Source organism: Monopterus albus, unplaced genomic scaffold (assembly GCF_001952655.1).
Source record: "Monopterus albus unplaced genomic scaffold, M_albus_1.0 scaffold31.1, whole genome shotgun sequence".
NCBI classification, from domain to species: domain Eukaryota; kingdom Metazoa; phylum Chordata; class Actinopteri; order Synbranchiformes; family Synbranchidae; genus Monopterus; species Monopterus albus.
This window is the reverse complement of record NW_018127911.1, coordinates 3,445,623-3,461,459: the sequence shown is the minus strand read 5'-3', so window position 1 is coordinate 3,461,459 and position 15,837 is coordinate 3,445,623. Positions and strand designations below refer to the sequence as shown.

At 39.8% G+C, this 15,837-nt stretch overlaps 1 protein-coding gene across 1 annotated transcript in view; it reads right to left on the bottom strand.

The window, feature by feature from the left end:
• Nucleotides 1-4,118: 4,118 nt before the first annotated feature.
• psmd1 (proteasome 26S subunit, non-ATPase 1) overlaps nucleotides 4,119-15,837 on the bottom strand; it is a 42,283-nt gene continuing 30,564 nt past the window's right edge. Inside the window, exons 20-25 of the mRNA XM_020596781.1 lie at nucleotides 15,218-15,387; nucleotides 13,293-13,385; nucleotides 12,854-12,940; nucleotides 8,202-8,378; nucleotides 6,210-6,375; nucleotides 4,119-4,321 (exon numbers count right to left, since the gene is read on the bottom strand). Coding sequence (XP_020452437.1) covers nucleotides 6,229-6,375; nucleotides 8,202-8,378; nucleotides 12,854-12,940; nucleotides 13,293-13,385; nucleotides 15,218-15,387 — 674 coding nt within the window. The 3' untranslated portion in view covers nucleotides 4,119-4,321; nucleotides 6,210-6,228. The remainder of the gene's footprint in view (nucleotides 4,322-6,209; nucleotides 6,376-8,201; nucleotides 8,379-12,853; nucleotides 12,941-13,292; nucleotides 13,386-15,217; nucleotides 15,388-15,837) is intronic.

The window sequence follows — 15,837 nt, the reverse complement described above, 5'->3', positions numbered from 1 at the left end:
CTTAAATGATTTTAGCATATGGCTGCAATATAACAAAGAGTGAAAAATTTAAGGGGGTCTGAATACTTTCCGTACCCACTGTATGTATATATAACTAGATCTTTGCCATGATACTGAAAGCTGCTATACACATTTTCATTAAATCGATGTGTAAACATTACATGTGCCATTTTGTTGTTGCATTTAAAATCATACAGAAATGTCACATGTAATAAAACAAAATTAAAAAAAAATTTTTTTTTTTTTTTTTTTTACAGTGACCCTAATCTTCTTCTATAGTTAACATTTTAAACTCTCAAATATAGGTGATATTAGCCTCAACAATCTCGAACCAGTGGAGCTTATGAAGCACATGAATAAGAAAGCACAATACAAAAATACGGAATATGTGTATAAAAGTCAGGTGTGATTATTATCGTACTGTTCATCAACTCTTCTCCTGTTGTTTCTTTGTAGGAGGTCACCATATATGATAGAAGATTTATGAGCTGGAGGCCAAGATTCAAAACATCCTGAGTTTGTTACATGTGAACTTCCATCCAGAAGACACAGAACCGTCGGTCCCAGCCAGTGCTCCATCATGGACGACTGGCACATCACTCTTTGGGCCTCAGGTCTAGCCAAGACTTCTCTGGGGCCTCGACCCTGTCTGCAGGCCACATGCTCACTGATCTGACCATTGAGCTCTATGGTGGGTGCCTGTTTGCTTTCACAGTGCTGACGACTCTCCATCCTTTCAGCAACACTGTTAAAATCTCTAAATCCGCAGACGGTGACTGCATGCTGTTCACACAAACCATCAGCCTTCTCTTCTTCCTCGATGTTTGGTTTCTCACTTTACTGAGACATTAGTCGCTGCTGGTCAGATGCCTGCCTCCAACTCCTCTCCACTGCCTGGCTGAATCCCACCTAGTAATCCCTATTCCTTGTATGGTGCATTGCACTTGCATTCAATTTGGGAATTTTGGGCTGCAACCTTTCTTCCACATTTCCTAAAAAGCATAAGTCCAAGCTCAGAGGTTAGAGTCATTAATTTGTAAGCACAAGGTCATGGGGTTGAATCCCTACAAGAACCAATATCCTAAATTCTGTGGAGGCATGAAAACAATGACTAATACACTGAGAGGAAGTTGTAAATCGGTCTAGACATGAGCATCAGCTAAATACCTAAAAAGCTAAATAAACAGTTGGTGCTCATTAACCCTTGGACTCAAATTGATGCACTTTGCACCATTTCTGTCAGTATGCTTGATCTGTGTCCTTTGCAGATACGTTGCAGAAGATTAAACAAAACAAAGAAATATAAGCTAATTAGACAAAATTTAACTCTAGACTTTCAATGGTTTATTGGTATTAAGACAAGACTAAGAATCTACAGCCATGCTAGCTGCTCTGTGAGGCTGTACTTAGGAATGGTGACTGTCCATTGAGCTAAATGCCAACACGCTCACAGTGTTAGCAAGCTAACTAATTAGAAGAAGAAGCAGCTTTATTTTATTGTCACTGTAACATTGTGACACGTACAACGAAATTTTGTCTAGAGCCAAGGGCCCCGGGCCGCTGCATGCATACGTACCGCTATCACGGGCAACTTGGGGGGGTCAGTGTCTTGCCCAAGAACACTGACATGTGGACTGCAGGCACTGAGACTCGAACCTTCAATCTTCCGGTTGGGAGACGACTGCTCTGCCCACCGCACCACTGTCGCCCCCCGGCATGTTGTATTTAGCACTAAATACAAAGTACAGCTGAGGCTGATGGAAATGTCATTACTGCCAATCTATCTAACAGTTGTAGAGATATTTCACTGAAAAGTAAACATCAACATTGATGTTGGCATTAAAAAATAATTAACAGGGGATTACCAAAGTCATTACGATTCATCATCTGGGGTCTATGGATATCTGTGCCAAATTTTTCCAGGACAGGAAAAGTGGTTTGGGATGTTTCCAAAAGTAGAGACTTTTGCAGCAGTGGACTGAGCCTCATAGAGCCACACAGCTAGCATAGCTAAAACAGGGCTGCAAGGACTGCATTGAAAACTTGTGGACATGCCAGCAAAATATCTTAAAAAGAAATTCAAGTTGCTTAAAACTTTCATATAAGAAAATTGCCCTTGACCCTTGCATCTTAAATGTAGCAGTATTGAGATAAAGCCCCAATACAATGCTTTTTCCTGTAAGAAACGTCTAAAATGATGGAAAGCAGAGAGACAGAGGTTTAAGGAGGAAGTCACCTGCAACACAGAAACATGTGTGTGCAGCTCTGAAGTAGGAGCCATGTCTGTGAACAAAGGCAGACTGTCCACATTCAGGCAAACAAATCTAAATCTAATCCCACCCAAGCTTCACCAGAGCATACAGGAAAGTGAAGACCTCATCTCATCTCTGAGCTTGGAAATAGGGGCAGGGTTTGCTGTATGACTAAACATTTTTTTCCTGTGAGGACTACATGGTCTTACAGCATTTTCAGGGAATGTGATCATCCAATATTTCATCTCTCAGCTGTAGGTATATGGAATCTTGGAGCAGGTCAAGTTCTGTATCCATTTCACTAGATCCCAAGTTCGGTCATAATGATGATTGGGTTGTTGAGGTCAAGAATGTTCTTCATTGCAGTCACGTTCCAAGACGACCAAGATAAGGAAAGATTGTGAAATCAGTAAAACTGTTTTAACAGTCCTCAATGACCAAACATCAGGGAATGTGAAAGGAGGAACTGATTAGACTAAACGTCTGGCCAAAATGTTCATACACTGGTTCTCTGATGGAAGTCGACTTCATCTTCACAGCACATTTTCCACCAGTCTTACACACTAAAACCAAAACATTCCAACACATTTCATGCAGAAAACAACTGCCTGTGTTATCATTTCCTGAATGTTTCCCAAACCACTTTTCCACATGAAGCTTTACCAAATATAATCATACATACTTAGGTTGGGGAAACTTGCCACTTGAAGACAAACTTGTTCTTGAGTTAGACCAAAAACCACAAGAAAATAAAACATTCTTTTGCCGTCTTAAAGTAGATGGTTTTTTTTTTTTATTTTTTTTTTTACTGACGATAGATTTTTAGATGCCCAATAGTCATTTTTACTTCGGCTTAGGTTTCTGTTAAGGGCATAATGAGAAAGATCATGCAACATTAGCTCACTCTCATCGGCAAAATTAGCTTAAATTTGGTCTGAATTATAGACACACTGAATAGTTTTGATTTACATCTAATATTTCAGTGTCTCTGCTAAAATGAATTGCAGTGTTTTAGTTTAGTAAACATCTCCCATGTGCAGAGGTGGAAATTAAGTACAGCTTTGTGGTATGTGATTATTTTTATTTTCTGATACTTCAAACTTCAATGTAGTAGTGTAAAAAGTAAATATTTACTCCAAATTGTAGTGAAGTCAAAGTTTAAAATAGCAGAAAATAAAAATACTCAAGAGGCAAATGTTTACCTTTTATGAAACTACATTTCAAAATCAGATTAATTTTCCAAAATACAGTGTAATCATAAGACTCTTTTGATCCTCAGTGGGAAATTTACAAGCTACTTAGCAGTAATTCAAGTTCTAAGCATACAAAGTAGTTAATTTTAACTCCATGTTAGGCAGCTGCAACATTAAATGTGATTTACACAATAAGGTTGTTTAAGATTTTAATTTTAATCCAATAATATTATATAAATGAACTTGGGTCCCATCAAGAAATGTCATTCTTCACAAGTACTTTTACTTTTTGTACTTTAAATATATCTTGATGCTAATATACTTAGTATTTTCAGTGCAGGACTTCAACTTATTTATATTTTGTATGTTTCTTTGTATTTATAAACTTACTGTAAGTACTTCTAGCACTGCACATGTGCTACTGTACATCTATAAAATACTTAACGGTAATGAAATGTCGCTGTGTGTTAACCAGTAACTTCAAGACACCAAGAACTGTATTTGCCTGATACAGTAGACTCAGCCCACTGTACAGAGACAGACTGCTGGGTAGTGCACTCAGCAGTCTGTCTGTAGCAGCTGTTGCAGAGTGCTAAAATGTAAACCAGTATAAATGAGAGGTCCTCAGTGCACACCTGGTGAAATATCAACTCCAATAAACCCAAACTCTCCAGTCTCCTATATATATATATTTTTTATTGTACTGACAGAGAATTATACAATATGTGAATGTAAAACATTCCCTGTCTGGAAAACAAGGAGCCAGGACAGGAAAGAAACATGTAAAAAAGGAAGTGAAGCAGGGAGGTGGGTGGATAGGTGGATGCACAGGAGGGAGACGTTAGACCGACATGTTGAGAACTCACTTCTTCTGATCTGAGGGGGAAAGATAGTAAAAATGAAAAACTCTCATTAGAATAAAAAAAAAACACACACACAAACATTTGTCAAAATCTCATTACTGTGGATGATCAATTCAAAACATTCCATCAACTGTCGTGAAGCCAACTGATATAGTTTTTTAACAAACAGCAGTGGAAGAAGAACCATTTTTGAGTGATTCAGATGGTAAAGATCCAGGTAGAGTTCATGGGACAGCTGTGGCTTGAGATGTTAGCAGACTGTGGCTACCTCAAAGCAAATTACAGAGATTTCATCTACAGGAGGTTCAGACTATAAAAAGACTGTTTACATTGTTGAAGAGAGATTATCTCTGGCTACAAGATGTGAGGACGGGGAAGTTGAGTGAACAGTATGTGGATTCTATTTTGTCCGTTCCTGTTAGGGAGCTATACTAAACTAGCAGCTGTCAACAAAAACAGTGCAGATGAGTCAGATTCCTTCTGTATGAAAAATGGATCACTGGAGTGGAGTCTGGACTTACAGTAGTTGAAACATCTACTACTGCATGTAGCTGTATGGGATAATGCTTTTTTTTTTTTTTATTATGCCTTACGATACTGCTCTGAAGGGTGCAGGGTTTGTACTATTCCATGTAGGCCTAAAAACAGATTTGTCATGCTTTAGTTGCTTTGCATTGAAGCAGGAAATGTGTTTACAATTCAGCCGATAATGTGCACTCAACATAACTTTATATTCGAGGAAAAAACAGTGTGGCTCACTTGCTGACTGCAGAAAAAAATGTTAAGTTCTGGGAAGCAATTTGTGTAACCTTGGTTTTTATCAGATGTAGATACATCATTATGAACTCAAATGGAAATCGAATTGAACCTAATTGAGAGATCAGTATCAATTATCCAGCCCTAGTGTGTGATATGGACTCAGGGACCAGAAAATATACAGTCAATACCAGCCAATTTGCTCAAGGGCACTCTGACTGGACACATTTCTGTTCTGAGCATCAAGCCTTACAATAATTCTGGTTGGTCACTAACCACTTGGCGTGCTGCACTGCCTTCTGCAAACAAATCTAACCCATTCAGTCGGCCCGACAATGGTCTGTGTGGTGTTTAATCTGTCACACAGTGCTTGAACCTCATAGAGAGATGACATAGTATGCTCAGAGGCCCTAATTTGGTCATTGACACTTCATCAGTCTCATCACACGCAGCAGCGAGTGCCTGCATGGGAGGCAGGCTAGAGACAATCCAACACAAACACAAAAAGCAGCCAGGAATCATTAAACATCAAGCTTTGTTGGCAAGTGCAGCGAGCAGGTCTGCCCCCGAGAGCTGGAGTTTGAAGATGGCAGAGATGTTAACATTACTCAGCCAGTGATGGGTGTGTCTGGGTTAACAGTACAGAGCTGCATTGTGTGTTATCACAATGTTACTTCCTAAGAAAAAGGCCTGACAGCTGCATGGGAGTGTGTGGAGGTCAGTCACAGTATTATATGAAACCTTAACTTGACTTTCTAACCGTAAGCAACCACATTATCATACTTCTGTCTGAATTGCTTTCTGTGACTCTAATGCTGTTGTGGCCATGGTGTCTGCTAGTTTCAGCTTTAATACTTTTAAAGACCAGCAGGAAATAAATGATAAATAAGTTGGAAATTAAGACAATTTCAGGTTAATGATATTTAACAGTAAGGACAAACTGTCTCTTAAGAAAACACATTTAAGAAACAAAAAGGTAAATGCAACTGTGCTAAAAAGACAGTTTAGATCCAACTGTTGAAATCAAAAAATGCATTCTGACATTTTAGGACTTTTTAAAAGATGCTGCAGACATATTGATGCAGCAGGTGGATAGACAAATGTAGAAAAAAAACAGCATGGAGGAATGGTTTCTGTGAACATACCTTTGCTGTGGGAACATTTCTACTCATCAGTGTACTCGAAGGGCTCAGGGGGCTCTGGCTCCTGCTCTTCCTCCTCGATTTTGGGGCCGTGAGCTGAGACCGGCTCCACCAGCTCCTCCTCCTCCTCACTGGTATCTTTCATGATGATGATCCCTCCTGTGTGGAGCTGGTGACAGACAGAGCAAATGACCTGATAAATGTGGTGCAAAAAGGGTGAATTCTACCACTGGCTAGTACACTGATGTTTCTGTTTAAAGTATCCTGGTTCAGAGGCAGGGACAAGCTGCACTGTATTTATTTACATCTACACAGCGAACTTAATGTTTATGTAATACTGGAAAGAAACTGAATTCAGTCTTTAAAGAGGGCTGTGCTTTGATCTGACTACAATGACAATGCTGAAAAGAGGAAATGCAGCACACTAAAAGGTAAATAGACAAAATGTGTCACAGTTTTCTATTTAAGTGCTCTAATCATGTGGGAACCAACAAACAATGTTTATATCCATGTCCAAATTAGCCATCTGGGGAGCCCCATTAACTCTACCATTTCTTCCACTTTCTGTGCACATCACCTAACAATTACTAAATATGTTGTGGTGACTTGATACATTTGATTATAATCACTTGAAAAAGCAGATTTTAGTGCACCTCAGGGGTAAAAAAAAGAATTACTTGCTTTAACTCTGTACCCATCTTCAAGATTATGTATGTGAGGTCCCTATTACACAGTTTATATCGAACTGCTAGGTGCATAAAACAGATAAAACTTAATACATGACTTCATTAACTTACCACAAGCGCTACATGTGGAACATGGCGTCATCCTGAGTCTCTGGGACCTCAGGGTTACTGTCTGTTTTACCAGGTTGTTGAACCAGTGTCATTTGCAGGCCCAGAAATGTATTTTATATTCTCACTGAAATACGCAGGGTTCCAAAGTTATCAAAAGTACCATGCTGAACAAATGAAAGAGGTAATATACTATCCACGATATATAATTTCATTTGATATAATAAGTCAAAAAAAATGTTTTGCTCAGCATTTTATAGCTTCAGTGATGGACCAAGTAAGTGAACAAGTGTAGCCAAAAATACTAAAATGCTTGAGGGGGTTGATTTGTTTAAAAGCAAAGATCACTGATGTGTGTAGTGTGTGGTTTTGATGGCAGTTTGGTTTGAACAGAACTGAACAGTAGAGTTTAAAATAACATATCTGTGGAGATATTCAGCTAGCACTCTAAGAAACTAAGGGAAAATGGTAGGGAACTTCATATTAATGTGATCTGATCCACAGAATAGGCTCAATAAAACTACTGATAATGACCAGATTTCAAGATAAGCCTGTAAAACATTTTCACTTCCTAAACCTGCCTCTGAATGTAAAAACAAACCCTTAAAAGGAACACAGCATTACAAAACTTTAGACAAGCAAAGACACCATTTTGGCACTTGATACAATACGTCATATAATGTAATACTCTGGGCTTAACTTACTGGACACAAAACCAAACAGAACGTCCGCTTAACAGGACTCCGTCACTGGGTGACTGCGTGTTGTCCTGCCATTTACTGTGTAAAGCTGTCGGCATTTACAACAGGACTGAAAACAAAACTCTCTGGGATACTTTTACTTTGTTAAATATCATTACATTTATGTTTAGTGCATTCTAGATGCTATTGTGTGTGTAAACGCGAGTCTCTCCAGAATGCCCAGAATAATGGTATATAAATTGTAAAACAATGCAGTAATAAGTACATTTACCAATTTATTAGGGAAGTGCCATGACTGTGGTAGACTCACATTCATCGAGGGAAAACCCTGGTACTGTAGTGTTGTACTTCAATCTATTCTGACTACCTGAAATACAAACTTTTCTGTGAAGATTTCTGATTCGATGACTGCTGTATAGCACTGTTTCATGGCATTTGCTTGATGCCGGACTAACATTAAAATTTGACATCTACTGCTGACAAACACAGAGGGGTGTTACCGGTTTGAAGGGCTGGTAGCGGCAGGTCTCGGGCATGATGAGGACTTTGAGCTGAGCCGGCATCACTCTGGCCGGGTTCTCCAGGAGCTGAAAGTTTGGCTCGACTTCTTTCTTCTTCTCTTTCTCCTTCTCCTCCTTCTCCTTCTCCTTTTCCTTTTCTTTTTCCTTCTCCTTTTCCTTTTCTTTTTCCTTCTCCTTTTCCTTTTCTTTTTCCTTCTCACCCTCCTGGACCTCCTGTGACAGAAAATCAGCATTTTGAGCATCAGGTGGTATTGCTTGTTTTCAGGTACTTTTTAGCTCCACTAAGGGTGGGGGTTATGGTTTTGTCAGTGTTTGTTGGTGTGTGTGTTTTTTTTTTTTTTTAACAACATAACTCAAAAAGTACTGAATGGATTTTAATGACATTTTTTGGAGAGGTAGGGAATGGCCCACAAAACAAATCGATTAGATTTAGGTGCTGATCCATATAGTAATTTAGACACAGGAATATTTTTAAATATTATTCCCCATTATAAGTACTGCAAAGGCTGCTGACTGTATGTGAGCGCCCTTGCGTCCAAAGTGTGCAGCTGTGTTTCTGAGCATTCCAAGCACAAACGGAGACAAGTCCCAGAGTCATCGACAGCTGCCTAATCATCATCAATGGAAAGGGAGTGCTGTCACTCAGTGCAGAACGCTGTGCAAGACAGGGACTGAAGGAGCCCAGTGAGGCAACAGCTCAAAGCTGCAGAAAGATCTACTCTATGCGGTGACAGCCAGGTGAAAACCGATCAGGATTATCTTGATCCCAGCCGGCGAGGGCAGAGATTTTCAGCCAGGCTTAAAACTATTACGATTTTCATCCATAGGACTGGAATTCTAGGTGACAAAGCACCTCTTAGTCTGAAAGACCAATTTAGAATTTGTTTGCACATTTACAGTGTTGTGATTGCCCGTTATCTGACCAAACTAGCTCTATATTAGCAGGCAGCTACATCTGGTTCTATTAGAGAGGACACCGCTGTATCAATTGCACGTCATAGCGGTGCCTCCACATAACGATACACCCCAGGCTTCCCTTAACCGCAGAGACAGAAATCACTCCACAGTGCAACAATAAGCCAGTAATGGAGCCGGTATGAGTAGTTTGCCAAACAGCTGTTGAACGAACAGAACAAAAACTTGCAGAAATGTGACGTCTTCGCTCGCTTTGCCTGCAGCCCATTTTACCCCTAAACCAACAAGTGAACGTCTGTCAATGTCTACTGTTTTTCTTGAGCACAGGCTCAACGGGGATTTGTTGGGTTTTCCCTATATTACTGTGCTGTGTAGACCTTACTAGATAGAAATTGTTGATCATCCCCAATAATGATGTGTTGGCTCAAAACAAAATCAGAACCTATTTTTCTACCATAAGTTTGACCATTATTTGAGGGGTTTTGAGTAATAAATTCTAGGTTTCTTTCTTTATGTTGATGCTGTACTTTCGTGCGTTCCTGATGGCCGGTGATTTGTTGCGCCATCAGTCATGCCAGAAACCCATAAACAAGATAAAGAAGAACAGAAGGTGCCAAGGGAGCTGGCAATATAAAAAAAAATGTATCTCAGAACAAATCTAAATCACCTCCTAAAAATGTTCTGAAGTACTGAGATATGTTTTTAACTCTGACTCAGTTTCTAACTGGAGGCTACAAACCGGACTGTACAACCACATACAGTTGCAGTAAGCCTTCTGATTAAATCTGTGTTTCGCCAGGGTTGGCCTCGTGTTATCACCATGATTTCTTTGAACATTCTGATTCTCAGGCAAGTATGTGCTATACAGTGCCTTGTGAAAGTATTCGGCCCCCTTGAACTTTGTGACCTTTTGCCACATTTCAGGCTTCAAACATAAAGATATAAAACTGTAATTTTTTGTGAAGAATCAACAACAAGTGGGACACAATCATGAAGTGGAACGAAATTTATTGGATATTTCAAACTTTTTTAACAAATAAAAAACTGAAAAATTGGGCGTGCAAAATTATTCAACCCCCTTAAGTTAATACGTTGTAGCGCCACCTTTTGCTGCGATTACAGCTGTAAATCGCTTGGGGTATGTCTCTATCAGTTTTGCACATCGAGAGACTGAAATTTTTGCCCATGCCTCCTTGCAAAACAGCTCGAGCTCAGTGAGGTTGGATGGAGAGCGTTTGTGAACAGCAGTTTTCAGTTCTTTCCACAGATTCTCGATTGGATTCAGGTCTGGACTTTGACTTGGCCATTCTAACACCTGGATATGTTTATTTGTGAACCATTCCATTGTAGATTTTGCTTTATGTTTTGGATCATTGTCTTGTTGGAAGACAAATCTCCGTCCCAGTCTCAGGTCTTTTGCAGACTCCATCAGGTTTCCTTCCAGAATGGTCCTGTATTTGGCTCCATCCATCTTCCCATCAATTTTAACCATCTTCCCTGTCCCTGCTGAAGAAAAGCAGGCCCAAACCATGATGCTGCCACCACCATGTTTGACAGTGGGGATGGTGTGTTCAGGGTGATGAGCTGTGTTGCTTTTATGCCAAACATAACGTTTTGCATTGTTGCCAAAAAGTTCGATTTTGGTTTCATCTGACCAGAGCACCTTCTTCCACATGTTTGGTGTGTCTCCCAGGTGGCTTGTGGCAAACTTTAAACGACACTTTTTATGGATATCTTTATGAAATGGCTTTCTTCTTGCCACTCTTTCATAAAGGCCAGATTTGTGCAGTATACGACTGATTGTTGTACTATGGACAGCGTATACCATCTCAGCTGTAGATCTCTGCAGTTCATCCAGAGTGATCATGGGCCTCTTGGCTGCATCTCTGATCAGTCTTCTCTTTGTATGAGCTGAAAGTTTAGAGGGACGGCCAGGTCTTGGTAGATTTGCAGTGGTCTGATACTCCTTCCATTTCAATATTATCGCTTGCACAGTGCTCCTTGGGATGTTTAAAGCTTGGGAAATCTTTTTGTATCCAAATCCGGCTTTAAACTTCTCCACAACAGTATCTCGGAGCTGCCTGGTGTGTTCCTTGTTCTTCATGATGCTCTCTGTGCTTTAAACGGACCTCTGAGACTATCACAGTGCAGGTGCATTTATACGGAGACTTGATTACACACAGGTGGATTCTATTTATCATCATTAGTCATTTAGGTCAACATTGGATCATTCAGAGATCCTCACTGAACTTCTGGAGAGAGTTTGCTGCACTGAAAGTAAAGGGGCTGAATAATTTTGCACGCCGAATTTTTCAGTTTTTTATTTGTTAAAAAAGTTTGAAATATCCAATAAATTTCATTCCACTTCATGATTGTGTCCCACTTGTTGTTGATTCTTCACAAAAAATTACAATTTTATATCTTTATGTTTGAAGCCTGAAATGTGGCAAAAGGTGGCAAAGTTCAAGGGGGCCGAATACTTTCGCAAGGCACTGCAAGTTGCATAAATGCAATTTCTTCATGCTTTTCAATGTAATGTCATCATACTGTGTAAGGTATATATTTATCATTACCCTACTTTTTTCTTTTCCCTGTCCATCTCCATTTATTCCCAACCATTCAACCAAACATATTTTGGTGTTGATATAATCACTGGAGATATAAAGGGTATCACAGTCAAGTTTTAAAGATAAAATAGATTATCTAAGTGTTAAGAAATGGTCAAAACCAAAGTCTATTCTACAGTATAGAACTATCCAAAACACAACAACCTGTAAATTCAGATCTGTCTTGACCCCAGTTCGAGTAGATGCCTTCCCTTCAACTGTCTTCTAAACACATTAAGCCAAATAAAATCAAAAGCCTGACGTGAGCTGGCCAGACAGTTCTAGGTTTGTCTCTCAGCACCAGAGGTGAGATGTAGCATGGCAAAATCTGTAGCGTGGCTCCAACATGCTGCTAAGGGTGAAAAAATAAGACGATGAAAGTGATACTGGCTCTGAACTACAGAGTGTGTCTGTTAACACTGGGTGTAGATAAGTGGAAAGTTTAAGACTGAAACAAGGGTATGTGTGAATATGGTGATCTGTATACAAAAGAGGCATCATCTGATTTTTTTTTTTGCAGTCAAGAAAAGGGCACATGTGGCGACAAAACATTGCTGCTGTTTGAATGTAACATTTTACCACTCAATTTCCTGCATGCAGACCCTATGAAGAACCTTCACAGACTGCACGTAGTATGAGAAATTAGATTGGTATGAACATGTACATATGCATCTGATAGAGACCCATGTCTTTTTTGGCCATTTTCAAAAAGAACAGAAAGGACCCTGGAGTAATAAATTGATGACTTTATTAACCCTGGAGGCTCCATGTTATCTCCCTGCAGTGCAGGACAACAACATAATAAATCCCTGAAAAACTAACTTATAATACATTTCAAGGGTCTAATGATCACTGATTCATTTGTTTTAATTTAGGCCAATCTCCCATAAAAGTAAGTCTTAAAGTGTAAATCCTTCTGTTACGGGAGATAAAGCCTCCTAACTCTTGACTATTAAAACTTAGTACATAAACAAAATAAAATAAATTACTCTGCACTATTAACATGTTCATTTGAGTCCAGTTGAACAGGTAAGCACAAAAGAGGAAATAAAATACGGTTGTTAGTACTGAGGGAAGGGAACGGAACGAGTACTGGGAGTTTCCACTCACCACCTCCATCTTCTCCTCCTCCTTTTCTTTCTTTTCCTTCTCCTTCTTTTTGGCTTTGGCTGTGATTGAGAGAACAGCAGTGGATACCTGTCATGCAGACAGAGAGAGCAGAGACATTTCTACAATGTAAGACAGTACCACAGTTACTCAGACCTTCCACAAACATGGTTTAAAATGTAAAAACTAGTCAACTACAACATAAATGCCGCTTAATCTTTCATTACTTTTTTCAAGAACATCTAGGATTGTGAAATGAAGCAACAGAGGAAAAACAGGCCAGAGATGCTAAAATAATAAACACAACAGGCAAGAAAAAGGTGAGTCTGACAAGGAGGGTTTGAAATTATTCATAAATCAATATGAAGAGAGATCAAGTTTCCCCGACTTCAGAGAAAAGGAAGCAGAAGAAGCTAATCTGTTGTGGCGCCACTAATCTCACCTTCTCCTTCTCTTTCTCCTTTGGAACCTCCAGAGCTGGTGGGTAAGCGAAGGTGGAGGGCTTACAGTTGGAGCGGTACTGCACCTTGGGCATCTGATTGGAAAGAAGATTTTACAGATGTTTAGTAACTCTACATACAGCAACTTGGTTGTGATCACTCAGATCCACTTTAGAGGGGTCAGACCTCTAACATCTTTTCAGAGAAGCAAGCCAAACATAACTAACGACTTCTAGCCACACTGGCGTGGGAATAACAATGCTGGTCCAAGACATAAATGTTCAAACAGAGAATGATGTCCAGTGACTTGGGTGATCTCTGATTATTTATTTAGTTGCTGCACAAGGTTGACATGCGTGGTTTGAAGTGAAATGTCCAAACTAGGATGGTGAGCACAATGACAATTATACCTGCTAAACATCTGTATGGGAACTAGAACTGAAAAACTATTAATCAGTTTCATCAATTAATCTGCCAGTTATTTTAGGCCATTAGAATGTGACAATTGTTATTAATCATTGGGTTTATAAAATGCCCAAAAGGGAAAAAAAGTAAGTGTTAGGAAAGGGCTGAACTGGAGATTGCATGGCTTTGAGTTAGGCTTTTCTTTTAAGTTCATCTTATATTTTATCTGGCAAACAGTAAGGAAAAGAGGGAGTGCTTTTTACAGCCTTAGCCTTATGCAAAAATGAGAAAATGCTGTCAGCTTTACCTATCCCTATGCAAACATAAAAGACAATCTCCAGCTACAGCAGCACCAGGTGTCTTCTGTTTAGTGTGACCCTTCAAATTATAAGAGAAACCAAATGATGTATGCAACTGACCCAATGATCCAAGAAAGAAGCACGGCAGCACAGTGCGTGACGGGGGGACTTGTTATTTTATATCACACCATAATTCAGCCATTTCATAACAATATGAAGGCAGAATGAGAAGGTATGAAATAATTTCTTTTGTATAGCTAGAGGCTGTAAGTGTGGGTTCAAGTTTGTCACAAAAAAAAAAGCAATGCCAAGGTTGTTCTTTGTCTGGCATTGAGAGGTTAAGGCTCATGCTGTGGAGTTAAACAGGTGCTGACAAGCCTTGGCAGGGTGCAGCACGAGGGCTGTTCTGCTGCGTCCCGCCCCCACCCCCACCCCACGCTACACTCTATCCTCTGGTGTATTGTGTGGGGCTTTACACCAAATATATTCTCCAGCGCCTTGTTAAGCAGAGAATGCACAACACACAAAAGTGTGCATGTGTTTCTCGTGTCAGGTGCTGCTAATTTGGGTAGCAATGGGGAGATAATGTCCACCAGTTAGTTTAAGACCCCAGTATGTCACACTGATCCTTTGGCATCAGTTTGCGAGTGGCTGGGAGCCAGAACAGGCCCACAGTCAGGAAGGGCATGTCATGGACAGACTGCTGGTGACAGTTGTTTCCAAGGCAAGAAACCAAATACTTTCCAGACACATAGTGCGAAATACAACTTCAGCAGCCAAATTAAGTAGCCACACTCCTATCCCTGAGGTCAGCTGTAGTTGTACTTTTACAAAACAAATTTTATACAATAAAAATACATAGTGATGTAGTGTATAACTACTGATATATTACAAAGGGTGTAGTATATATAAAATAATGTTTCAGCCTGTGCTGTTATTAAAAAATAATGTACAGCATATAGTAGAAGCTTGCCTGTGCTGAGAGCTTGTCATAAAGGTTCCCTATAATCTCCCAACAGGATTGAGATGGTGACTGAAGGCCACAGCATATGATTCACATCATTTTCATATTCATCAAATCATTCAATGACCTTTGTGCCTTATGAATGAGGACACATCATCCTGGAAGAGACCACTCATTTATACAGGTTTTTCCCTTTGTCACCCATCTGTAGATGTAACGATATTTTCTGACACAACAATCACAAGTCTAGATGCTTCACCTTGAGGTCCTTGTTGAGGCCAATTATAGCAGTTGGAGTGAAGGACAATGACAGGAAGTGAGAGAGGGGGAACCAGAACCAGAACTGGGTGAAGACTAGCAGGCCGACCACAGACGGCATGTGAGTGTGACCCGTTCTGGACTGCAGAGAGATGGTCATATTACGCCCACCTGGACAACAGGAAACAGAAATATTAGAGAGGGATGTGGTTTCATGGAACAGACCTGTGAGATGTTGACAAATCAGTGGATAAATCCAGATGAGTGCGGAAAAAGAGGATCAAACCTCAATAAAAGCTACATATATCCTGGCATTACCACTTTAACTAAAGGTAAAAAGTGTACTCGGTCATATTATGTTTGTCCACGTGAAGGCTGTGGAATCACTGCTACGAATTACATGATTAGTCTCCATCAAAAAAAACAACAAAAAAAAAACAACCCATTTGATTAAAACAGCCTTTTCTCTGATGTTACACTTATTGCTGATTGTGAAATAAACTGTTTTCAATTTGGCACAGGAATCATATGATGGGAGTGGGAGGTTAGTGAGAGTACAGACCAGGATGGTCACCACCCTGTTAAGGCTGTCTTTTAGCTTCAACCTGTCTGACCTGCCCG